This window comes from Ambystoma mexicanum, chromosome 5q (genome assembly GCF_040938575.1).
Source record: "Ambystoma mexicanum isolate Mex_15411 chromosome 5q, UKY_AmexF1_1, whole genome shotgun sequence".
NCBI classification, from domain to species: Eukaryota; Metazoa; Chordata; class Amphibia; order Caudata; family Ambystomatidae; genus Ambystoma; species Ambystoma mexicanum.
Genome location: NC_090933.1, coordinates 780,999,613 through 781,026,588, shown reverse-complemented (window position 1 = coordinate 781,026,588; position 26,976 = coordinate 780,999,613). Strand labels below are relative to the sequence as shown.

The 26,976-nt window shown below is 45.9% G+C and overlaps 1 protein-coding gene across 13 annotated transcripts in view; it reads left to right on the top strand.

Moving 5' to 3' along the window:
• Positions 1–26,976, top strand: part of PAG1 (phosphoprotein membrane anchor with glycosphingolipid microdomains 1) — an 846,294-nt gene that overhangs the window by 671,094 nt on the left and 148,224 nt on the right. For all 13 annotated transcript variants that reach the window (XM_069621261.1, XM_069621265.1, XM_069621260.1 and 10 more), the window contains one exon: positions 22,374–22,550. In XM_069621261.1, coding sequence (XP_069477362.1) covers positions 22,426–22,550 — 125 coding nt within the window. In that variant the 5' untranslated portion in view covers positions 22,374–22,425. The remainder of the gene's footprint in view (positions 1–22,373; positions 22,551–26,976) is intronic.

The following is a 26,976-nucleotide window of genomic DNA, read 5'->3' as shown; positions in this document are numbered from 1 at the left end:
AGATGGTGCGAGTCTTCAATAGGCACACAGTGCAGCCAGGAACAACCGCCTGCGCGCAATGAAAGAAAAACATTAGTGGTACACAACCACAAGATAGAAGTACATGTGTGACCTTTCATGCCCATCCCCAACAGACATGCTTCTACAAACACCGGGGGCGCTACCACCCGCACACATACCTCTTTACCCATGTGTGACTGTAATAACGGTCACACCCCAAGCAACTGGGGGCGCTACCACCCAGCACAATAGCTATAACTCAAGCAGGACTGTACTCAAAGTTGCACCTTGTCTGGATGGAGTTACTACCACTCAGAATAGCTATTGACACTGCATGACTATATCACAGTCACGCGCTCACTGTAATGGTGGCACTACCACCATGCACCAATATACGTGGCCTCACCATGCATCTGAATTATTGCAGACACTTCCACACAGAAATGGTGGTGCTACCACCACCATCCAACGTATACCGTTAACGCATGTACGCCTCTACCACAGACGCACCCATACCAAACTTAAAACTATGCTGAGATCACAACCCATCTCAGCATATGGTAGGTTTAACATGTCAGCTAGGCACACTCAGCATCAGCCAAACTATGCTCCTAACATGTATGTCAGCACCATCCATAACCAGGATTAAAGGCACTCCTAACCACTCCCATCCATACCCAACCATACATCATATAACACAAAATGCAGATTACATCGCATTGTTCTTCACATTTGAATTGACATATTTCTTAAACACCATATATCTTTTCATGAAGCTTAAACAATATAACTTCCAAAAACATTAAATACGACAAATCCATCCGAAAACCAAAGCTAAAAGTCCATGTCACGGATAAGTGACCTAACAGCTGAAATTCCTCAAATTGTTAGTTCAAGGCAATGCATCCATATGTTATGAGACCCATTCCAAAATCATTTTGCAAAAAAAAACATTTCTGACATATTAAAATCTAACAACGAGATTCCATGCCATAAACCAGACCAAACTATTTAACTTTTAAACATGGGTCGATCCAAACCTAAAAGTCCATAACCTGTTACGGTTCTAACTTGGACAGACATAAACCTACTAGACCACATTACTCTTGTTGCAACCCAATACATACATTACCCCAAGAGTCCATGTTGCAGTAAGCACGTACACGCTGAAATGCCTCAATAAATGTTAGCTCTAACATGTTGAATACACACCCGAACCATGTCAAGCCTCAAGCAAATTATGACTATTAACGAGCCAAGCGTGCGCCATACATATAGCACTATCACACCAATGTACAATATGCCATATACACCAATCGCATTTTCTAATCATGGCTTAACAGCAAAAAGGATACACGTGTGAAAGTCTGCTCTGATGAACAGCATCACCAGTTCATCAATTCTGGTTGCCAATCCGTTTATTTCGGTGACAAATAACAGATCCAACAGGATTTCAGCTTGTACAACGATCCAGAACAACATAAGTTCCACCGTACTTTCACGGACGCCTTGGCAGTCTGCTCCTCTTAACATGAGCACAACGGCATCCGAAACGTGTAAGTTGCAAACAAGGTGCTTCCTGAGCACGTCCTCCCATGCTTCGTTTGCTTTGCAGATGCGATGCTTCCTGACCACGTCCTCCCACGCATCATTTGGTTTGCAGACGCGATGCATCCTGATCACGTCCTCCCACGGGTTCAGGGTTCTATACTCGAGCCCTTCCTCTCTGAGGGAGCTCATACCGCAGCTGGAATGTTCGCCTTCATTCGCCTGAGTAAGGCGGATCCGGAACGCTGGAACTCGAGGGAAGTTCCATGGCATCACCAACACCTTCCAGCTGGCCATGACGTCCCCATTCCTCAGTGGGACACAGAGTAGGTCACTTCGCTCCTAGCCCAACCATCACCATCTCCAATCACATCGCTCCTAGCTCAACCGTCACCATCTCCATACAGTAGAATTAGGGCATAGAGCACCGCTGGGCTACCATATGGACTACAAATCCAGCCCAACAGACAAAAAACTTGCGGGGTCCATTGAAATCATTCATTGAAATCGCCTCTCCTGCCTGACGCATTTCCAAAATGCGTTACACGCATCAGTGTTCAACGCACTGTTAGGTGAGCGGGCACAGCTCACAACCATTTGTCCGGCACCGTTTCCCTCTGCTTATGTGAACCCCTCCTTCTTCCAATTTATGGGCCAGGTCTCCCCTTCACGCTAAAAGGGTTGCTTCATCCAACACCTTATGGGCACATTATGTGCACCAGACCCAGCTCTACCTCCAAGCTATGAGTTACTGAAGGTCCCTCATCATACGGACTCTCTTCCTCCCCCCTGACCTGTGCCCTGGGTGATGGGCCTTACTTATCTTGTTTTGGGGGCAGTGTCGTCCTCTTCTCTCTTCCTGCACCCCCCGCAGCAGGCTGTCCAGCATCAACACGCAGGTTCCTTGTCAGAAAGACCGACTCGTCGCCATTGTTACGAAGTGACTCTCATACCTTCTTATGGTTGACTTGCCAGGTTTATTAACAACTTCACAAGTATCTTTACAGGCAGTCATTTCAGATACATAAAGGACATTGAAGGACATTAACACTGGCAGCCCATCACCCAGGCAGGGGGGTTCACCAACTGACCAGGGCTGGAACCTTCACTCACACATTCCAACACTCAGACATCAACACTCCACATGACATCACAACATTCCTGCTCACCCAGTCAAGACATATACAACACGAGTCATTAACAGCAATAGCATTTTGGGAAAAGGCAATGCAAATAGGTTTTATCTTAACTATAGGGGTCTGGGGGGTGACTGGTGCCCTTTAATATATATGCATATGTGTGTATGGTATTAACACACACAACACGTATAGAGAGACCTACTGGCCTTAACAACGTGACTTCCAGTCATTGTTACATTAACCTCGCCATTGTACGTCACCTACAGGGTATTATGAAATTAATTATGAATTGTGGCTTTGTGTAAAGTTCACGGTTATCGTCTGTTTTTTTATGGCTTTTTATCTGAAATAAATTTGAAAAATCCCATGTATCAGGCATGCATATGTGGCGCTCAGTATGAATGTCATCACTAATAGGATGTTTTCCTTGCATTAATCAGATCCCTTAAATGAATATTAAATGATCAATTTTATTTCTATTTAAAAAGTGTTCATGTGAATTATTCTAACCGAGCGCGACATCTGCATGGCGGCTGTGATCGTAGAAGCCAGAAAGATGCCTTTCCAAATCAGTGAAGTACACTCTCGGGTTGTATTGATTTTATTGTTGTGGGGCTGCACAGCCATTAAAATAAATAACGATGCCGTTATCACGGGACGGGACAGGTCAGTTAAGTTCAGAAAGAACAGCTCTGCGACAGTGAAAATGGTGTAAAAGAATAGGGGAAGTATTAACAGTAAAAAAGAAATCCTTGGGTTCAATTCATTTTCTTTTTTTTTTTTTTTTATAAATTTATTTTCAAAAGTATATCAACATAACATATGTGCAACAATATAACATCAGACAATAGTCATAACAAAACCAACTAACTGTATACGTCAGAACCCCCCCACCCCGAGGAGTCACAATACCTTTGATAAACAGGTATAATACAATAAAAGAAATTTGCCCCAAATCGTATTAAATAATGCATCTTTTTTCTCTCTCTTATACAACACTTTCTCCATGTCCGCTAGAGAATGCATCTCTGCAAACCATTCCTCAATAGTTACAGGGGTAAATGTTTTCCAACGTCTCAGAATGAGCTTCTTCCCCACCATTGCCCCTCGAAATATCAATTTCCTCTGAGAAGAAGTCAGATCATCCAGCAAATTCCCATCACCCAGTAAATGGTCTTAAAATCCATATGGACCTGCGCTTCAAGGATCTTCTCACAGATCTGGATAAGTTCAAACCACAGACCTCTCACCCTTGAGCACTCCCACAACATATGCTCAAAGGTGCCCACCTCTTGCAAACATGCCCAACATTCAGAGCTGTCACTCATTCCCCTCTTCATCATTCTCTCCGGCGTCCAATATGTCCTATTCAAAATCTTTATTTGACGTGACCTGTCTGAAAGAACACAGCTTCACATTCTCACAAATGCATGTCCAATCATCCTCTGTAATATTTTCACTGATTCTCTGATTCCAATCCAATCGTAATGCATCATTAGCCTGATAATTTGACACAACCAGTCTATAAACATAACTCGCGAGGCCACATCCACTCACCCCATGCACCCAACCAATCATGTCTGTATTGATTTTCATACTCCTGACAAACTCAATGTGTTTGCCTACGAATTTCTCTGCATCTCTGGCAAGGAGGAGACAAACTCAGACCGCACAAGGGGGTGGAAGAAGGAGCACTGGGGCCCCTCCGTGCGGCAGCAGGCACCGAAGGAATTCGAAGGAGCCGCCTTAGTAGCAAGGTGAGAGGGGCTAAAGCGCACATAGAGAGGCACAGAGGTTGGTGAATGAGCAACAACCCCAAAACTAAAGCAGGGGGACAGGCAAGAAGTCGGACTTGCGAGCAATGTTACGCTCGTGAAGTCACGCTTGAGAGCAACGTTACGCTCGTGCACACCGCCCTCCCAACCAGTACAGTGAGCATGACGTGCGTTTGTGAGCACCTCCCTTCCCTGACGAGCATTGTAACGCGTTGCCCAGGCAACACAACGCGTCACCTAATCAACTGGAATCTCCGGCCAGTATTGCGACACATTTCCCAAGCAACACAACGCATCGCCCAATCAGCTGGAACTTTAGACGTACACAGAAGCGCAGGCAACTAGCAGAGCACATTAAGAAAGAAAGACTGATAACCGTTCAGGAACTTCAAAATGCCGCTCATTATGGTAATAAAGGAGAGTTTGCATTCAACATGACAAATCAACTCGGTTTAAAAGCACAGTTTACAAAACATACAGAGACTGATAGAATTTTATAACCCAACAATTTTAAAGTACAGCTCAGGAACAAGGAAAGTGTGATTAAATTCAGCAAATTTAAAAAAGAAATAAAAAAAAAAGAAATCCAACAATGGCCACTGCAGCAATAACTCCTCCACTGCCATTTCTAGCTGAACCTGGGACACCACCAATAAGATGGGAGAGGTGGAAGAGGGAGAGGTGCAAGAAGATGTTTGAAATAAACATTGTGGCCATTGGTGGAGACAGGTTGAACCCCTCTAGGAAGCAAGCCTTACTGCTGCACAATCTGGGCCCACAGGGGCACAGTGTATTTGATTGTCTCCCAGAACCACAAGGTGAAGGAGCAGGGGACTTGGATGAATTCACTTTGGCTGTGAAGAAAATCGAGGAACATTTTGGACCAAAACAAAATGTGACCTTCGAAAGACACACATTTATCCAGAGGACACAAGACCCGCCAGAACCAGTGGAAGGGTATGTGGCGGTGATATGGACATTGAGCCACACTTGCGAGTTTGGTGCATTAACAAATTCACTGGTTCGAGATGAATTGGTGAGATGAACCAACAATCCCAGGGTGCAAGAAAAATTACTAGCAAGGGACATGACCCTAGAACAGGCTGTGGAACTGACCAAGTGTTTCGAGCAGACAATGCAGTATATGAAGGTAATTAAAATAGAAATAAATGCTCAGGAAGTATGCGCCGTGAGCCAGAGAAGACCCTGTGAGACAAGGAAGGAGTGGCTAGGACACAAGTGCTTCAGATGTGGCAATCCAAGGCATTCGGCAACCACTGTTTTTTGTCCGGTGAGGAATGCAGAGTGCATCATTTTGCGCACATGTGTAAGGACAATGTCGTCAATGCCATGGAGTACAAGCAAAATCATTGTGAAAAAGAGAGTGCTCCACCTCTCCAAAGTGGGGAAATCAAGCCTAGGCAAATATTTGAAATATCAGCAATGTCTGGGGGAATGGTAGGTCCTGTGGATGTTTTTTATATTGATGGCTCAAGCATATTCATAAAGGTAGACAGCGCCTCTCCGTGGACGATTGTATCGGAGGACACCTTCATGGGAACTTTATCAAGAGAATTACAGGCATTGGTACCGCCTCACGTCCAGCCATGTGGCTACAGTGAGAGTGAAATAGAGCTGCTAGGGAAGCTTCGAGGGCTCGTTGGCTATAAAGGTAGGGAATGTGTGGCAAACGTTTTAGTAGCAAAGAAAGGATCATCCTTGCTTGGATGGAAGCAGCAAAGGAACCCAGGGGTTCGCAATTAGGCAAACGCACCCATTCCAGTGACGATAGCGGAGGTGGATGATAAATGGGCCTCAGAATTTCCAAAGGCAGATAATTTGGGGAACTTAAGACGTTGAACACTGTATCAAGATGGAAGCAAAGGCACAGCCTGTGGTGCACATGGTGCGGCCAGTTGCTCACAATATGAAGAAACAACTACACGAGGAACAGGATGGACTATTACAGAGAGGAGTGATAAAATGGGTACATGGCACAGAATGGCTATCCCCAGTGGTCCTAGTAGTAAAGAGCAATGTGACAATCTGTTTGGGTGTTGACTTGAGAGAACTTACTAAGAACATCTTAGTGGAGAGACACCCTTTGCCAGTCATATCAGATGTTTTGGCTGTGTTGGGAGATTCAAGTTGGTTCACGGTCATGGATCTGTCAGCAGCTTTATCACCAAGTACCCTTGTCTCAAGTGTGTCCAGATGTCACAGCATTTATTACGCTGGAGGGAGCTTTCAAGTACCCTAGGATGCCTTTTGGCTTAGCATCGGCTGAAACTGTCTTACAGCGTGTGATGGAAAAGGTGCTAGTGTGTCCGTAATGTGAGTGTGTTCCAGGATGACATCCTTATCTTTGCTAATTGTATGGAGCAGCATGACATTAAGGAGTGTGTTGGAGAAAGTGTAAGATTGGAATGCATGAGGTAGAGTATTAAGGGCACAAGATTTCATATTGAGGAATTTCTCCCAAGCAGAGTCTGGTAGGGAGTATAAGTAAGGCCCCTGCACTGCAGGGTAAGGATTTATGAAGGTCATTCATGGGAATGGCAGAGTTCTCTCATACATTTGTCAACCATTGAGCTGTTATTTAGATTACGTTGAGAGCGTTACTAAAGAAAGGTGTCACTTTCCTATGGTCAGATGAGTGCATGGAAGCATTTCAGGAGATAAAGGGATTTCTAATGCACCCTCTTTAAGGGGTTTTGTGTGTGGACAGAGGACTCTGTTGACGGTAGATGCTAGCCTGTTGGGTTTGGGGCGTCTTTGTCACAAGTAGACTATGGGAAGGAGGAATGCATGATAGCACTTGCGTCTAGACCGTTAAGGGGTTCAGAAATAAAATATTCAGTTGTAGAGAGGTAAGCCTTAGCAGTGTCTTCCTGTGGAGGTCAACGATTCACAGTAAAGACGGACCACAGACCGTTGGTGCAAATGTTGGCTCGTAGGAGCTGGTCTTAAGGGTCGCCCAGAAATTTCGAAATGGGTATTAGAATTGCAAAATTATGATTTCCACATGTTATGTTCCTGGCAAGGAGAATGTGGTGGCAGATTGTGTCTCTCTCGCCTCCCAGTGGATTGTGATATTGAAGTTGTAGGGAAGGAGCAAGAAGAAGAGATGATTGTTGCCAATATTGAGCAAGCTAATTTGAATGAAGAGGCATGGAATTTAGCAGAAGGAGATGTTGCACCACAAGGTGAAGGAGTGGATTGTGGAAAGTTTACCTTGTAGGAATGAAGTGAACAAGAAGTTTGATTGACTTTGAGGTGAGGAATAAGTTGTGCTGGTCTTTGTCTGGAGGAAGGCTCAGGAGGGGGAATAAGGGCGTTCCCCCTGAGGTTATTAAGGACAAACTAATAGATTTTTCTCATCAAGGGCACTGTGGAATTAACAGTACTAAAAGGATGCTGAAAAAGAGGTGCTGGTGGTCAGCAATGGATAGCAGAGTAGATAGGAAAGTAAGAGTGTGATGTTTGTTTAGTGAGTCATAAGAACAAAGTGGTGCGGGAGATGCCACTTCTTCCTGTGCGTGTACCTGAGGAGCCGTGGAAAAAGGTGGCAGTGGACTTACTGGGTCCTATTCAAGGTCTGGGTGAGGGTCTCAAATTCATTGTGGTTTTGGTGGATTATCACTCGAAGTAGAGTGGAAAGGATTAAGAGAGGCTACCACGGTAGAATTGGTTACATTTTTTTAAGACGTTTTCTTTCATTGGAGGTTTTCTGCAGACATTGTAAAGGATAATGATGTGCAGTTCTACTCGGAGACAATGATGATGTTTTTGATGTGGTTCCTATTTGGCACACGCGCACAGCATTAGATCATCGCAGGGCGAATGGGCTGGTAGAACGGGCAAATAGATTTCTAATGGGTGGTATTCAGTTGGCTATGAGGTTAGGGCTACTGTGGAGTGATGTTCTGAGAGAAATGGTGTGGAGTTATTGTATTACACCCCGCTCGGTCACAAGGGTATCTCCTTTTGTCTCATTAAAAGAACGGCAACCGGTTACAAAATTATGTCTGGGATAGATAGATTTGGCTTGCAGTGTAAACGGCAATCGGAAGGAGGTGATGAGATTGGTGGAGGAGGCTCAGTGCCAATACAAGGGAGTTTTTGATGAAAACTCCAATGTCAAGGAGTGGGAATGGGTGTTTGGAGATTGGGTGTGTTTGAAGAATCGCAAGTATGGTCTCAAATGCTTGGAAAGTAAATGTCTGGGGCCAAAAAGTATTGCAGCAGTAAGAAATAGTGTGGTCGTGGTTGATGGTGGAGAAGTATGTTCAAAGGCAGGTTGGCATTAAGCAAGGAGGGAGAAATTACAGGATTTCAGGATGGTAAGAGGAGAGGAAAGAAGAGGTGTTGGTCAAGAAGGGTAGAGTTGTGCTGAAAGAATTATGGTGCTGGATGTGGGCTGTACAAGTGGAAGAGTCAAAGTTCCAGTCATGTTTAAGGATTTTCTTTGTGCTTAGATTTCAATGATGGTTATGATTATTAATTGTCACTATGTTTTTTGTTTTTCTTCATCCATTGCTATGGGTAGTTTTTTTGGGGTGTTTTATGTTGTCATAAGGGGGGGATATATTATGCTCTGAAGTGTTCTGGTCGGCAGTTGAAGGGGAGCTTTGGCAGAGGTGCTCCTTATTGAATAAATATACTCCTGACTCATTTCCAAATCAGTGACGTACACTCTCGGATTGTATTCATTTTATTGTTGCGGGCCTGCGCAGCCATTAAAATAAATAATGATGCCGTTATCATATGACAGGTCAGTGAAGTTCAGAAAGAACAGGTCTGCGACAGTGAAAATGGTGTATAAAAATAGTAGAACTATTAACAGTAAAAAATAAGTCCTTGGATTCAATTCACGGTTGCTCACTACGACTTCAGTATCACATACAGAGAGGCCCACTCCTTGCTCTCACCTTTATTAGAACGTTTGACTGTCAAAGCCCCTGCTTGGCAGCAACCCATTCCTGTGTGTTGCCTTGCTCGGCTAGAGAAGGTGAGAAAGTGAATGCCACCCACTCGCACCACGTTCGTTGACCACCTCCGGCACTGTGGTGTTCACTCGACACACGAGACACTGAGTCCAACCTGGGTAATGAATTCACATGGGTACCCGGCCACCTGGGTGGGCATGCTGCATGCTCAAAGCAGAATAACGCATGAAGGTGCCCGACCCTCAAAGAAACCCAATCTCGGACCCCAGAAATAATCAGATTGGTCTGTCACTCACTTTGAAATCAAAGGGTGAAGTGATGGGGATTTTTGAAAAATCCATCAATCCTGCCTCATCTCAATCCGGCCAGTGAATATAAATTGCAAAGTCATATATCTAGGGCTTTAAGTGGGCCCGAGCTAAGCCCTTGCAGTCTCCAAATGTTGCCCTTGAGCCAGGTCTCTGCTAGGGCTCTCCGAACTGACTCCTTCATCAAATTTCCTTCAAAATATGAGTGGCAACACTGCTCTTTGCCAGTAGATGTCACCTTCAGCAATGTTTACAACATGAGTAAAGGAAATGTGAAATTGGGTACTTTCCAAACAGGAAAGGCAAATTAATAGAATACATAGTTTGTTTTTTGCACCCATTGTATTCAAGTATTAATGCCCTTACTTAGTATGTACGAATAGTGGATTTCTTTCAGAAGAACTGTGGGACTGCATGGTTTACTGACCCTTTTGATTTGAATATATTTATTTTGGTCAAAAGTTGTACACACATTAACCATATTTAGAACATCTTTTAAACCAGAAGGTTTGCCCTTTCATTGCACATTGGCTGTGCGAGGCCCCTCCTTTAATTACACAGGCCACTCCTCTTTTAAAGCTTTATAATGCACTTGGGATTTCAGGATGTGCGAGACGATATCTCGCAGGCGTGGCCGCCGAGCGCATGTGCTGCATAGATGATGTACCTCGGCGATTGCACCGAGCCCGTTAAATTAGCAGCAGCAGAAACATTAACGGCGTTTGCGCTGCTTACCTCGTGCATGCATTGTGAAAGACGACATGTTTTGGTGTTTTTGAGAATTGTTTGCTAATCGTATACATAGAAAAGCGGTTGTTCCCTGCCACCTTGTGGCCGCAGATGGGGAGCATCTGCGAGAACAAGCAATTGAGCTCAATCTGCGGGTGGGACCCACAATCGCAAATTGCAATTGTCAAAAGTTGTACCAAACGGAGAATTTTAAATCATATTTGGTTAGTATCTCATAAAACTGGCCGGCTATGGGGGATTGCGCTGTCGGCCAGTCTGACATGTTCAGAGGGTGGCAGCGGGTGTAATTTGTAAACCATTACTTGTGAAATTCCACCTTTGTTTCTGGTAATTATTTTAACGGTGGTTTGGCACGCGCTTCATACATAACGACTCGCTTCTAGGCACCAAGAGTAGGAAGGGTTAAGAGATTAGGATGACGTGGTTTGCAATATGGGGAATAAAGCTAAATGATGTAGAAGGGTCCAGCAGAAGTCTGCAGCATTCTCCCCCTCCCCCCCACAGCGCAAGAAGTAGACGCCATTGCCCAATAACTGGACGTGCAATGCAGTGATGTCCACGTTTTCGAAAGACATTTATCAGGCCGGGGATCCCGTTTGTGGGTCCCCCTGAACGTGGTGGGGGACTCATTTCTTTGAAGGTCTCTGATCTTTTGTTCTCGAGCAGAGGGGCCTATGGTACCTTAGCTTTGATTTCTCTCAGGGACTGAGCTGAGGAATATTCAGGGGGTAATGGGGGACAGTTTTTCCTGGAGGCACGTTGAGCTCCATAGCGTGTTTAGAGTTTACTACTTCGTTCCACCCCGAGACAGTGAAGTGAAGCGAAGCTGTGGTTAATCTGCCCGAACCAACCTTGCAGCTGTTCTGTGTCCTGCACACTTGCGTGAGGAGGGTCTAGGTTACGCATAACTGGAGACCATTGTAGCAATCTCATCTGTGGCCACTACTCTGTGCCCCCATTCGATTTCATACCTGTCCCCTATTCATGTAAGCAGCAGTCAAGTCCTAAAGAATAAAGTGGGGGGACTCATCAACAAACGCAATGGGATGTGACGTTGCTAGAAATTAGCTGTATCAGGGTGAAATATGCACATTTCATTAAATTGGCTTTGCATAACCACCCAAATTGCACGGGACGCATGACATTTGCCTTTCATAAAATCAACACACACAAAACCAAGACAGCATGTTCACCTTTACTTGTTTGTTATTTTTCATCAAGTTATAGTGCAGTGGTGAAGTCTATGGCCCACAAATCTGCCAGAAGGAATGACTGTACATAGAGTTGCTAAAGCTGACTGGATGCAAAGACAGTAAACAATGAGGGTGGACAGGACTGGGGCACGGCGGCACTAGGCCAGGGACATTTGCTCGATATGACACTTCTGGTAAATCCACGCTAGACTACTTTTTTGTTCGGGCTGTCTGCTGAGAACTTAAACAAACGGGCAGTTTTAGATTTTAGGCATGCTTTCTCAAAAAGTCTGAAGTGGGTGTTAGGCCCTAAGCCCCTCCTGCACTAGTACTAAGAACACGTGGTTAATGACACGTGGGTGACACGTGATGTATTAAATAAAAGGTGGGCACGGCCGGGCCGCCCGTGCGCCAGTTAAATAAGTAACCACTGGTGTGAGCGTGCAGTGCTTTGTGTCCTGTGTGTTACTACCACGGCCTGCCCGGGACCATCTACTAGCCAGGGTCCCTGCTCTTACAACAGTGGGGGGCTTATACAGTGCTTGGATGCTGCTACAGGGGACCATTTGAGTGCTCTAATAGGGTGACCAGATTTTCAAAATAAAAAAACTGGGACGGTTTCAAGCATAAAAGTAGGACTACAACGCCCCTTCGCCTCCCCAACATTGACTCCCGTCCCCAACTGCCTACGCAGCTGGTGGGATCACACAGTAAATAAGTTTCCAATCCCAGCACTGCTCCTGGATATAAACTGGGCAGATGTGGCTGTAAATGTAAACATTTTAAACACAAAGAGACCTTTTTGGCTTACTGCACAAAAACCCAGACTCATTTAAAAGTGGAAAAGGTCGCTTTAATGTGACAGGCCAAAGCTTACAATTAAACGCTTACCTGGCTCCTTGGCCTTACAAACTAAAGACATATTTTAAACAACCAATTAAATAATTAAACATTCTCATTTTTACCCAAAATTAAATAATTAAATAAAGCCATTTCCTCCCTAACTATCCCTTGTACCCTACCGTCTCCTTACCCCTTTTCCAGGCGTCCCGCTTTCTCCGTGGGGCCATGCCCCTCCAGGCTCAATACCTGTTCCCCCGTGGTGGCCCGCTTGTGCAAACCGCGCCACCCCATCCTTTCCCGTGTCACTCCCCCATTGTGCTTCCCTCCCCCCACATCAAAAGGGGCCATGCCCCCGGAGCCCAGGACCACTTCAATACCCCTCTGACTCCCCTCTACACCAATCTCCCCCATCCTATGACCTGCAGCCAGTCTGACCTGCCACATCAGCAACAAAATTGCCCCTTACAACTTCACTGATGCCCCGACCTGTCACACAAAACTACCCTATAATAGCTCCTTAACCGACCAAAAAACCCCGTAAGACCTTGACATGGGACGTAAAAAACCCCCGCCGAAACCAAGTAGAATGGTCCCCCAGCCCCCTTTCCTAAAACCAGACACCAGACCTAACCCAAAATGAAGTGGGTGGGAGGGCGGTACAATCACCAAGTCCAACTGTCGCCTGCCTCCCAAACCTTCCCTGGCCCCTTAAATACCCTGGGGAGGCGCTCTGCCCCCCCACTCGCTGGCCGTGTGCAGCGCCAAAAACTTCCCCGGGGGGAAACCCTTGCACTTAACGCTATTAACGGTGTTGCTAGTACTTTAAGTGCTGTGAGAATTCGAGGGGGGGGGGAGCTGCAACGAGGGGGTGTGGCCTACATTATGGGCGTGTCCTCAAGTGTCCCCCACAGAGGACAATAAAATGTTTTTGTTTACTTTTTTATTTATTGTCTTGTGCTGGGGGTTCACCCGGGCCCTGCTGGTGATAAGCCAGTGTCGTTTTGCACTGTTTTCATTGATGCTCAGTTTATTTAATTTCATTCAGTAGACTGTCAAGCACTCCATTGAATGAAATCAACGGAATCGAGCACCTACGAAACAGCACAGGGCGATGTGACACTGGCTGGCCATCAGCAGGGCTCGTCTTTGAATCCCCAGCATGGAACAATGGAAAAATTAGCTTTTATTTTTATTGTCCCGTGCCAGGGATTCCAGTCTGAGCTCTGCTGCTGACAACAAACCAGTGTTTCAGCACACTGTGCTGTTTCGTATATGCACAATTTCATATTTTTTTAATGTAATTATTTTTTTTTTTTTTAGTTTTTAGTACAATAGACACCTTTACACACAAAACCCATAAAACCCATCATGGGCTTTGTGTCAAGCAGTCTATGAATGAAAGAAACGAAAACTAGCACAGTGTAATGTGACACTGGCTTGTCACCAGCAGTGCATGGGTTCGAATCCCGTGCACGAAAAGTTTTTTAAAAAGTAGTTGTCAGGGCTGACTGATGTGAGCCCCTGCAGAGCCTGGCTCGATCAAGGTTTTGGGAGACTGCCGAGACCCCGGCCCATTTAAAGCCCTGGGTCTTGCCATATATCTCTTTCCCAGGCAGCCACCTGTGGCATGACAAGTTAATGATTATGACTGTTTGCTGAAAGGTTAGGGGTTCGAATCCATCACTGTATGCTGGAGATGTGGTGTAAAATTATGAAAATATTTATTTGGCTTAGAAATGTTATGGTGAATAGTTGGCAGATTGTAACGATTTAAGTGGTCACCCTGCCTTTCCCCCAAAACAGTGACAGGGTTTTTAAATACGAATATCTCTCGGGACAGGGGACAGAGGTCCCGATTCCGGGACAGTCCCGGCAATACCAGGATGTCTCGTCACCCTAGCTGTATAGGACCCCAGAATCAGATCTTATTGTCTAAAATACCTAAATTATAACGGGTATTCTCCGTTTGAAGAGATTAAGTTAGTAGGTGCCTGGAAGTTGGCAGTGATTAATCTTTACATTTTATTTTATTTACTTATTTATTTCTACAGCGCCATAGCCTGCAGGGTGCCACATGTACACGCAGAATCACTTTACACAAACAAGTCACGGGACAACATGAATCGACAAATTTTACCCAATTTTACCTAATGCACCTTTATCATATACATCCACCCACCTTTTTGTTACGGAGTGATGACGAATGCGTGACCCAGAGCGAGGCCGCGCATGTGCAATGGAATAAAGATAGCCAGTGTTCCACAGCCATTTTCATGGGAAGACTTGTGTTTGGCGGGCAATCCCGCTAATGGATGGAGATTTCTGGAATTTTGGTGCCTAGACAGGCATGTGGAAGGCTGCTTTCCTGCTGTCATGCTGATGCAAAGCCTAGGTATGGACAGTATTCTCCTCATGGTTTCTTGGTGGATTCCTTGCTAGTGCATGCCTACTGGTGGAGGGGCACTGGAGGTGATGGTGCCAACAGTTGGTCGGGTTTGACCTATCTTCCAAGTCTATACGTCATTTACCTGGAAGCCTGAAACAATTCTTTGTCTCCATAGAGGTTCATTTTTCTGCGCCAACATTCTGGAGAATCCTGTCAAGGGTGGGCAAGCCTCGCACTGCGCCCAGTGCAGACCTGGCCGCCGTTTCAGACTTGCGGCCTCTGTGGATGTGAGGGGTGCCTGTGCGGGCCTCAGCCATGGTTGACAGCGATGGTGCTCAAGGGGGGGCACCTCCTCTTGGTGCGCAACCCCCTGTCAGGCCCATTCCCAGACAACAGGGCACGCTGGCGCCCATGCCAGAATTCGACATGTTTGGCCCTCCATCGAAACTGGGCCTAAAGTGGCTTCTGTGGGTCACGAAGTTGGAGAAGTATTACACGGCCACCGGGGAGACGGAGGATGATGCAAAGGTAGCAACCCTACATTATGCTGCCGGTTCCGAGGTCCATCGGATTTATGAATCACTGAACACTTCTGCTGTCACTTACCAGGCTGTTAAAGACGCCCTCAAGAAACATTCCTGCCCCTGGCCAGCCGAGACTTTGATCGATTTGTGATGTGTGGCAAAAGGCAGCATGAGGACGAGTCTCAACAGTTTCTGTGGGAGACTGCGGCACCTGGCCAGCACGTGCCAGTGGGAGAATGAAGAGGGGATGGTCAGGAATCAGCTCATTAAAGGTTGCAGTTCAGGCAAACAACGGCGCCAGTTGCTCCGTGAACCGGGGCTCACTCTCATGGGCGTAATTATAGGGCGGCACAGGGGGTTTTGTCCCCCCCAACTTCTGTGGAATGCCTTTTTGTCCCCCCCATCTTTTGGAGGGAGGGCAGGGGGGTCCTCACGTTGCTCTGTATCAACAGAGCATTAAAATGTGGGCCATAAGGCACTGATGGGAGGGAGGGGCATACTGTTAGCAGGGACTTTTGTCCCTTTAGAAATGTGAATGGGAGGGAGTGATCAGAAGTGAGAAGGGTGCATGATGTTGCATGCTTTATGAAATAATGACTATGGGCCTCATTATGACCCAGGCGCTAAGTGTTTAACAGCGTCGTAAAAGGCTGCGGCACCGTTAAACACTTAGTGCCTAATTAAGAGGTCCCTTTGCGGGACCCGACCTTAACGCTGGTTTTACCAGCCGTTAAAGTAGGGACCCGCAAAGGGACCTTGGTGCTAATTACGGTACCGCATTTGCGGTACCGTAATTAGCGCCTTCCCCATTCCCATTGAGCCCTATGGGGCAAAAATGGGAATGGGGAAGGGCCATGGCGGCATGGGGAATTACCGCCCCACCAACCTCGGAATGGGGTGGTAATTCCCCATTCCGCCATGGCGGACTCCGGCATGGACCATGGTGCTAATAGCACCATGGTTTAGCGCCGGAGTCCTAATGAGGCCCTATGCCTTTAAAACCCCAGGGGGATTTGTTAGGCTTACATTGATCTACATGATGCTATTATGATTTAAGCGATACTCCAATTGCTCAACATATTTCTATGACAATGATTATAGTGTATGGTTAGTTTACTATTAAAGGCTAGTTTATTATGTAATGTGGTTTGCTTCCAAGGCATTGCTATAAATAATTATTTAAGCACATGAAATGCAAAGCAAAACCTTAATAAATATCTATATTAACTAAACCTGGAAAGATGTGCGCAGTCGCTTAAATTGTTCAGACCCAGTTTCACCATTTAACCAAGTGTGTGATCCTGAGCAAATCATTGAATCACATTGTGCCTTTTCTGCAGCTCTGCAAGTGATTCTGATTCACTTCAAAGCTTATGTTAATGTATCATGGTATGATAACGTAAAAGCCTAATGACTATAGAGTTGCTCCACATATAACTATAGTGCAATTTAGGTATTTTGCACCACAAAGTTATTTGTCACTTGGCTTATTTATGGCAACTTATTCTAAAGTCACTTCCATGGTGCCTCCAAGTATCAAAGACTGATGATGCGCCTTTAGATGTCCTTTTCTGTGAAGTCATCTGTGTTGGTGCAATCCATATAATAATTAGGAAGTCTGCATGTATTTGGCCTCAGAGGGCTTGGACAGAGCTCTAATAGATGAGTTTTGTGCATCTTGAATGATCCTGCAGTTTTTTTTTGTTGTGGGTTAAAATGCCATCTTCCACTATTGTTACCAAAAAAGAAGATTGGGCCAGGGGTGGGCGGTTTGGGGTGCCAATGAGACCATGTGGAATTCCACACACTGCAATTTGGTGCTCACCCCTGCCCCACCCCCACACACTCTCACAATGCTGGATACTCCCCTGCTTAGTTTGGTAAGTGAAGCCATTTTTGGTGGCCTGTAACCTGAACCATGACACTCATTTACTCATTTGCACAAAACCGTCCTTAAAAAGTGTCTGCAAAACTCGAAATATTTGTTGGCAGTTTGGGGAAGATTATTTTTGGAAGGGCTCTTAAACACAAAATCCCATACGGTTCCTTCTGCGCACCGAGAGCAAAAACTGCTTAACAAAAGTTCTCCATGTTTGGAAGCCGTATAGCACTCAGCTTAATTTCACAGAATTTGCAGAGTACGACAATTTTGGGTCACAGTTTTTCTCAGCTTGACTCCACTCTACTTGGGGAGGGCGCACCTTTCACCAACTTCATTTTGAAATTAGTATGGTGGTGCTTTAGTAGCATCTGAAAAGTGGCAAGACTAATTTTAGAGGTGTTGTAGAGCTATGGCTTGATAGGTCATAGTACCGAATCAAAAGGATTGAATGACAAAAGGGTTGAGTCAATTCGACCGAAAAAAAGGATCGACACCCTTTTAAAGATAAACTAGAGCAAAAAAAAGACATTTAAATTTTTTTTTCGATCCTTTGGTTTTCGGTCGAATGCACGCTCACTTTTTGCATTTGATCCTTTTGTTTTCGAAACTTTGACTGGACACCGTGGCTTGCCACAGAGAATGCACCATTTGTCATTGTTTGTGTGTCTTCATACCTGGGACCTTAATGTGTACTGTGAGCTGTGCTCAGATTGTCCAAGTGTGACACGTGCCCTCACTAGGGTCAGCCAGCAGCCCAGCCCCCAACAAACATACACAAACATACACAAACACAATTAAAATTATTAAAAAACAAAAAAAAGTACCCCTGCTCTGCTTTCAAATGCCGCCCGGGCCAGATCTCATCTGATGTTGCACCGACCTAACCTCGCACTCACGCACAGGGCATCCCACTGCCCTGAATGTGATGATTGTGGCACCCCTGCACCTCCAGACAGAAACCAGCAAGCTGAATGAGCTTCCTAGTTCCTGTCTGTGTGTCGCACGTACACAATGCCGGAAAGCGATTCTCTGCGCTGCGCCCCCTGGAAGTGGTGCTGCTAGTGTGGCAGCACAGGTGCCAGGCCCTGTAACACCCAGTTCAGCACCCTGGCTGCTGACTTTGTCAGGCCAGACAGGGTGAGGGACCTGACATATGTAGATGGTAGTTTTGGAGGTGATTCCTTACAGGACGCTTCAAGTATCTAATCTGGTAATGCATCAAGAATTTAATAGCCTTGAAAAAGACATCATGTCGAAACACGTGTTGGCTGGTCTTTTGCACAAGAAAATAAACTGGACTTAACAAGCCCACTTAAGACTATATGACTTTTAACTCAAGCGTTACTAAAACCGAATAATCTTTTGTAAAACATGTTGTAGAGATGCATTTACCAAGCGAGAAGTGTGAGGGATTTTCTTCTTTCTATTGGAATTAAGTTTGTGAATGTTATGTTGTGACACTGGGTGCATGGCAGGCCGACTGAAGATGTGTGGGGACCCAATTGAATTAAAAAAATATGCCACCAGTTTTAATAAAGTTATAAAAGAGCGTCAGCAATGGACTCTTGTGGTGTAGTAGTTTAGTGTTATCCCTCAAGGATTTAGGTTGTTTGACCGAGGCACAAAATCACGGCGGAATTGACCGCCGTCATTTTAGCTGCAAATACGTTTTACCTCGGTATAAAAAAAACAAACCCATGTCCCCCCAAACCGCCAGTACACCCATAACCCTCCCCCTCTACTTACCTTTTCTCCATGCGCCGCAGGATCTGACACTGCAGGTCCGTTTTTCTTTTTTTTGTTGGGTCCCCTGCCACCTATGCTGAGGAAGTGGGGACACCCCTGCAACCACCAAAGCCAAAAATACCAAACATGGGGAGCGGGGGACACCCCCGCAACCCCAGCTCTTCATGTTCAGCATCTTCGGCTTCAAACTAATGGTGGTGACCGAATTCAGTCAAATCTACCATTCTTTCAAACAATTTGGCCGAACCGATCCCTAAGAGCCACCATCCGCCCTCCCTCAAGCCCACCCCTGTCCCCCACAACATTTTCAGCAAAGTTACTCCACTGCTCACTCTGAAACAGATCCTGGATATGGGCAGGGCGTGTGAACTAGCTGACAGTCGTGCCTCTAGAATGGATGCAGCAATCAAGCCCGGGAAGGATGAAGAGGCCTACGCCGTCGGGCGTACAGCGAACTTTGGGCCCAAGTTGGACTCAAAGGAAAACCGAGCAACCGCATTAAGTCGACTCGCCACAACAGTTTCAGAAGTGTGGGTACAATCGCCTTCATTCCTATGACTGCCCCGCAAGAACGAGGGTGTCTGGGCGATGCAGCACCGCCGGCCATTTTGCCAGAATGTGCTGGGTGGCACATCGTGGGCAAACCGCTCTCAGTCAGCACGGACCACAAGCCCCTAATTCCCATCATGACAGGGGCATCCTCCAAACCGCACCGAGGATTGAGAGGTGATTGCTCACTCTCATGGAATATGGGGTGAAGCTGCAGTACAGGCCCGGCATGAATAACCCTGCGGACTACCTGTCCTGCCATGCAAGGGGCAGTGGCGCACAGACTGGACAGTCAGCAGGGAACTATGGTGAGGTAATTCGGCATCTGGTGGAGGGAGCCATGCCGATTGCCTTGACACTGGACAAGTTGGCTGAAGCGTCAGGGGCCGACAAGTTTTTCTAGCTGATACAAACCGCCATGGGCAGTGGGGACTGGAAGTTGGTCCTCGCGGACCTGTCCCGGAAAGGAACTGCTGCTCAGCACGACCTGGAGGCACTATGCCGAGCACATCATGAACTGTCTGTATCCGAGGAAGGACTGCTATTGAAGGGAAGGCAGATTGTGATCCCGTGGGCGCTGGTGGACCGAGTATTGGGGCTCGCTCACAGCGGCCACCAAGGCACGGCCAAGACAAAAGTGAGACTGAAAGCCAAGATCTGGTTCCCAGATCTAGAAAGGAGGGTCGATGAGCACGTACAACAGTGCGTCTGGTGTCTAGCGGCCGCCTCAGTGGCCAAAAAACCCAATATCGAGTCCATGGAGAGAAGCGACAAGCCATGGGGTACTTTGCATGCAAACTTTGGATCCTCCGGGAGGGGCATGTACTTCCTAGTCCTCATGGACCAGTGGTCCCGCTACCCAGAGGTGGAGCTGGTTGAGTCCACATCCAGTGATCACACCATCCAGGCGCTGGACAAGATCTTCGCCACCCATGAGCTTTTGCATGAGCTGTGCTCGGACAATGGTCCCCCGTTCCAGGGCCACCAGTTTGCCGCTTTCATGGACGAGTGTGGTGTGACGCACAGGAAGGTTACCCCAGGTTACCCCAAGGTGGCCATGTGCTAACGGGGAGGTGGAACGATTTATGTGGACCCTCAACAAGGTGTTCCGGATCACTCCGGACCAAGGGGGGGGAATTGAGAAATCTGTACCAATTCCTCCGTGAATATCGATCCACACCACACCAGTCCACAGGGGTGGCCCCAGCGGAAGCCCTGTTCAACCGGTGCCCCCGTGGCCTTATAGCTGAAGTTGGAGGCCCCTGGGGTCATCGAGGACCAAATTACTCTGGAAGTAAGGCGAGTGCGCAATGAGCGTGAAAATGTCCGGAGACATCTGGAGCTGGCAAAAAATGGAGTAGGGGGACACTGTCCTTGTACGCAACCGGCATCCGTAAGGGAAGTTGTCCCTCAACTACGAGCCCACCCCCAAGGGTGTGACTCATGTCAACAGCTCGATGGTGACGGTGTCTGACCAGAGAGGAACGATCACGGGAAACTCTTGCTTTTTCAAGAAAGTAGACATCCGGGATACCCCCGACGAACCTACGCCTCCAGTGCAGCACCTGGGCTTGAAGAAGACCCCGGGGATCCAGTGCCAGTGGAGCCTCCCCGTGATGCGAGCAGAGATGAGGGACTCTATTCCTGCCGGGAGGGTCGACGATGCCCGACCCGCTTCAAGGACTACATTCCACACCCAAGTTCCTAAGGGCCAGAAGGGACGGTAACTGCCCACGTTGGGCATCATCCAATTTGTCTGATGAATATTGCTGTGTGTGTCACTTTGACATTTCTCTGTTTAGTTAAGTTGTAAGACTGTTTTGTTTGTTATGAAAAAGGAGGGATGTTACGGAGTGATGTATTCATGCGCGACCCAGAGCGAGGTCACGCATCCGCGTTGGAATAAAGAAAGCCCGTGCTCGGCAGTTGCCGCCGGGACTCCGTAGTAAGCAGACCTGTGCCAGCGAGTTCTTTCAGGTACCGGGGTGGGGGGGCCTAACTACGGAGGGGACCCGGGACTGTAATTACTATTCAGTACTTTTCATGTCTCCTTTGCCCTCCGCTTCCTGGAAAATTGGATATGTCTGAACATTGTCTCGGACAATCATTCATTTTCCCAGCAGGTCCTACGCCCAGCCCTGTGTCTCCCGTCCAGTGTTATTCTTCACCCGCTGCCCTGTTATTTCCACCCTATTCTGAACACACACAGACTTTGACAACTCCAGACCTATCGGCTTCTATAATGTTATACGGCATTGCATGTTTAAGAGAATTTCCTAATGTGTACATGCTTAAAGGAACAAAGCGTGGTGATTTGGACATGGCGTGCTTGTCAGGCGATGCCTTGACCTGTGACCCTGCTCATTTGGCCGTGTAATGATGATCAGTTTTTCAGTTACTGATCAATGTTGGCAGAGGAGAGAAGCTGCATTTGAGAACCTATGAACTTATAATGAATATATACAGTAGGGAATGTAATCACGGAGCTACCGTAGAAACTTATCCTGACAAATGCAATGTCTGATATTTAACACCCACTCCCTTGCTGCAGTCCGGACTGTGTACGTGAACTTTTATCTAACCTCGTGGATTAAAATATGTTCATAAACATCACTCTTTTAAGAGAACAGCATAGTTTGGACGCATTTTATGTTGTAGCTACAAAAAGCCTAATGTACAGAGTTGCATCATTTGAACATGTGCACTTTTTTCATCTGATGTATCAAGCTATTCATTTTCCAAAAGTACTTAGTCTTTATTGGCCTTTGTTCTTTTTTACAGCAAGAGGACTCCAGAGTGTGTGATACCGGCAGCTCGTGTTCACGTGGACGCCATGGGGCCCGCAGCTGGTTTCTTAAACAGTGGGCAAGCTCCTGTCATTGCGTTGGGAGGGTTGGCAGCTGTGGCGACGTTTCTGCTGCTTACACTCCTCGCCTTTATCTGCTCGAGCTGCGACAGGTAAGGCACTGCACAGTAGAAGAAACTCCCTGTAGTTCCAGCATGACTGCCATAATGCGTGCATTGCTGTGCGTGCTCACCTTCAGGAATGCAGGTGGTGTCAGACTCCAGAACGTTCTTTTCAGGTTCAGTCTGGGGGGTGAGCATGCGCAGCTCTCAGTTCTTGAGTGGATGCGAACATCTCCATGTGAACCTTTGTTTGTGGATTGCAAAATGTGGTGCACAGGAACTTGTGCGAGTGGTGGCAACACAATCCAGTATAATGGCGATGGGGTGCTGCTGGCGGACGTGCACTGTACAAGGCGTGTTTACGTGCTATTGCACCTTCCTAGGACATGCAGCTATACGAAGTACTCCCTGGGAGCCTCAGCATAGGCAGCCATTACACCCTGCTCTTCTGGCCCATCCTTATCTTCAGTTGTAGGTGAGGAAAGTGTGTGTTGCGCCACTCTTCAAGGTAAAGAAGCGTCTTCTTCATCGCGCTCGTCATGCCCTGCTCTCCAGACTTCCGTGGGGGAAGTGTGCTTCATGATGCTCTGAGAATAGTGGCATGAGTGGCGCATGCCAGTCTGTTGAGATGTAATTTCTAGTGGCATTGATGCCATCGTGCCTCTGAACTTGATGCACCTACATTCTTGTTGACGCAGCGGCTTCCGTGAGCTTCATCATACTAGTTGATCTGCGTGCAGCAAGTTGCAGCAAGGATATCCCTGAAGAGAGTGAGTAGGCTACTTGCTGAGGCCATTTCTTTGTATCTAAGTGAAACCAAAGGATGGCACTGAGTAGACGCAATGCTGGCTGTTTCTTCTCACTGGCATATTCAGACTCTTACGCGATCATGACTGACTGGCCAAATCTTTTAACACGCAAATTTCATCGAGCAGTTTAGGAACAAAACTGGAAACCAGTAGAACAACCTCTTCTGTAATTGTTGTTTTTTCTTTTTCTTGTGCATCTGGTTAGTTTTCACAAACCTTAAGCACAGAACTAGTTACAAAAGAAACATTTAGAAAGAGTTAAAATTACAAAAGACAAAACAAACTAAGTATTTAAAATTCATCATAACGTATAAACAGCACTTACATTGTATACAGTTCAAATATACAAATATAAGATGCAGTCTATCCGACATTCATTGAATATACTCGATCAATTTCAAAGCCACATTCCAGAGATAATATGCTGCAGTTCTTATGACCAAAGAGTTTTCTCCAAATAACGTTGCCCAGAAATGGTCCGATTCAGTGCTCTCTGGCCTATTTACCAGTGAGCTGTAGCCTCTTAAATATTGTGGTTTTAGTTCCGGGCAACCCATCAACACATGCCGGCAGGTCTCAATTTCCATATGGGACCATCTGCATCTACTGTCTGCCAACGGGCAGCCTTGTCAGGCCCCACAATATTCTCTGGTTGGCAAGATGTTTAGCCTGAGATACAATATAAAACGCTTCAGGTCTTCTGAACATGTTTTTAAGATACATTCTAGGGGAATTGGGGATGAAAGCTTGATGCGAATACTCATTGTATCTTCGCTTGTTAGCAAGATTATCAATACCCTGAATCTTTTTAAGTATTTTCTCTATATCAGGGGAATCGATGACATTTGACTCTGATATGTTCAAATCATTAACACTAGCCATCAAAGATTGCATCAAATCATCTATAAACTTGTTATTTTTACCCTTTTTCACCAGACGTTTTTTCGCTAGCAATCACATTACAGGATTAGAGTTTACATAGGGTGATATTAGTTTGCAATACAATATTCTTTGCTTTAGCCATGTAGCCTTCAAAGAGGTAAGCCCATATTCCGGTCTTAAGGCTGTGACAGACTGATTCAGGTACGTTGATAACACTATGCAGTATCCTACCCTCAATTTTGTCAAGCCATGTGACGAGGTTAGAGGGGAAGGCTGCCAGACCATATAGTAAGCTAGGAGCCACACTTACTCGGTAGATCTCTAGTAAGCCTTCAGTGCTTTTTCCACCTTGCCTGGCTACATAATGTTTAACTGCCACCAATTTTTTTCTAGATCTTTGAGGTGAAGACTGCCATAAAAATAAGTTGGCGGTTTGTATGTAATCGGAAAGCCCAAATAGTTATATTGGTCTACTATCTCTAGGGACTCGCCAATTAAGTACCAATGAAAAGGAGGTTTCTGGGAAGTTTACCGGCCAAACACATCTTTGTCTTTGTTTTATTTATCTCCATACCAGTGACCTTTGCATATTCAGCCAACGCATCTATTGATCTTTGTATATACACTGGGGTCCTGTCAACAATCAGTGTCATCGGCATATGTCATGCATTGCAGCAAAATACCATTTATTTTTGGGGGAAAGTTTCTTACAGGGCCGCGTGCCTGCTACATATCGGCTACAAACAGATTGTAAAGTGTTGGTGCATGGACACACCCCTGCTTTAATCCTTGATTAATATCAAATGGTTTGCTTAAGATGCCAGAGTGAGTTAGCCGTATTGACACTGAGGTGTTCGTATGGAGCAACTCGATACAATACAACAGATCCAGCACTATATCCCAACGCCTTAGCTTTGCCCACAGAAGATCACGCTTGACGGAATCAAAAGCTTTGCTAAAGTCAACAAAACAACAATACAAATGAGCATTTGCGTTAAGTGTAGCTTGCGCCGTGAGGTAGTGTATCATGGAAAGATTATCAGTTGTATCATACTTTTTACTAAAACCAGTTTGAAACATTGTTAAGATGGTATTGCTCTCGGCCCATGTTGTGAGCCGTCATAATAGATCGCAAAGATCTTCTGGCTGCCTTCTGGCTAAAAGGTTGCAAAGATCTTGTGGCTGACGTCGAGCATAGCCAGCAGTCTATAGTTCGACGGGACAGCTCCATCAGCCTTTTTAAAGACCAGAACCAAGATGGATTGGAGCCAGCTCTCAGGAAGATGGCTTGTGCCAGAAAATTGAGCATAAATGGAGTAGATAATCCTGACCCAGAGCTGTGGGTTTTCTTTTAATACGATATTTGGGATACCGTCAGGCCCTGGGGCTCTAGAGGGTTTTAACCTTCTTATTATATTTTCTAACTCCTCCAGATTAAGATCAGGTGAGCTCCATATCGGTTTTCTCAAACCCTCTTTAGCATATATCTTCACCTTAGCAGGTTCAATGTACGGCTCCCTTATGTGTTTTTCCAACACAATCTCAGTAACTGGATTTAAGTCACTAGCCCACAGAAATTTCTGGGAGTCATTGAACCGAGACCAACATTTCGAGAATCGTTGGCTTTCAATACAGATGAGTGGACCAGCCAATTAGCGCTCGCAAATTATTGTTTGTGGTGTTTGAGCTAGTTCTTGTGGCGGGTAGTGATCTTAATTAGTGCAACCTCTTTTTCCAATTTCGTTAGGGAACCATCTCTTCTGATGCAAGCCCTTTCCTTGCCTTTTAATGTTTTTTGTTCCTGTATCAGAGGATCAAAAGGTGCAGTTGCATGCCAATTTCTAGTGCCAATTGAACTCTTTGATTTCATCTGCGCAGTTTGTTTGCGAGCAATGAGGCCCGCAAGGTCCCATATCATTTCCCGCCAGTTCTCACCATCAGAGTGATTGTTTGTTAAGAAGTCATTGACCTCCTTAATCTTCTCAGCCAACCATCTGATAGGGTTACCTTTGGAATTAATATTTATATTGGCCTCACATCTCATTTGGCTATCGAAGGGGAATATGTTAATGGCCCATGTGATGTAGGTGTAATCGCTCAGATCAGTTGGAATTCTCTTTGGAACTTTGCAGTAGTGTACCATTTCAGAATCGGCTATTACATAATCTATGTGTGAGTAAGAGCTGGCATTTGACCACGTGTACATAGGGGCATCAGATCTCAGCATTTCAAGAGGTAAGCAATCAAGTGCATACATGGCCAGGAAGTTTTTCCATTTGTTCGTGCTATGACCCATATTTTGCCAGCTAACCTGAACACTCTTAGTGTTTAGATCACCAGCAATTATGATCAGATCTTTAGGATGAGAATCGTGCCTTTAGGCTGGAATAGATAGCGCAAATGGAGCCAGCAGGTAATGTGTTCTGGAGCCTATAGCCAGACCACTGCTGGCACAGCCCGATTAGAAGGTTTTGCATAGTTTTGCAGTATGCTATAGCCACTAAGGAAAAAAGGAACTGTCAGCCAAGTTTCTTGTAGTAGAAAGCCATCCGAATCCATGAGATTGTTTAATCCAGCTGGCTTAGAGATAAGACCGATATGATATATTTTATTTATAGAGCGCCTATACACAAGTGTCTCAAGTGGCCTCTCGTATTCCATGAGAGCCAAGACATCGCGCTAGTTTCAGCCCCCTCTTGTCAGTTTTCACTATTGAGCACTCGCTCAAGTGCCCAAAATTCAATTTCCTGTGGCTGTGGGTCTTGCTGTTGGTTTGGTCTCTGGAG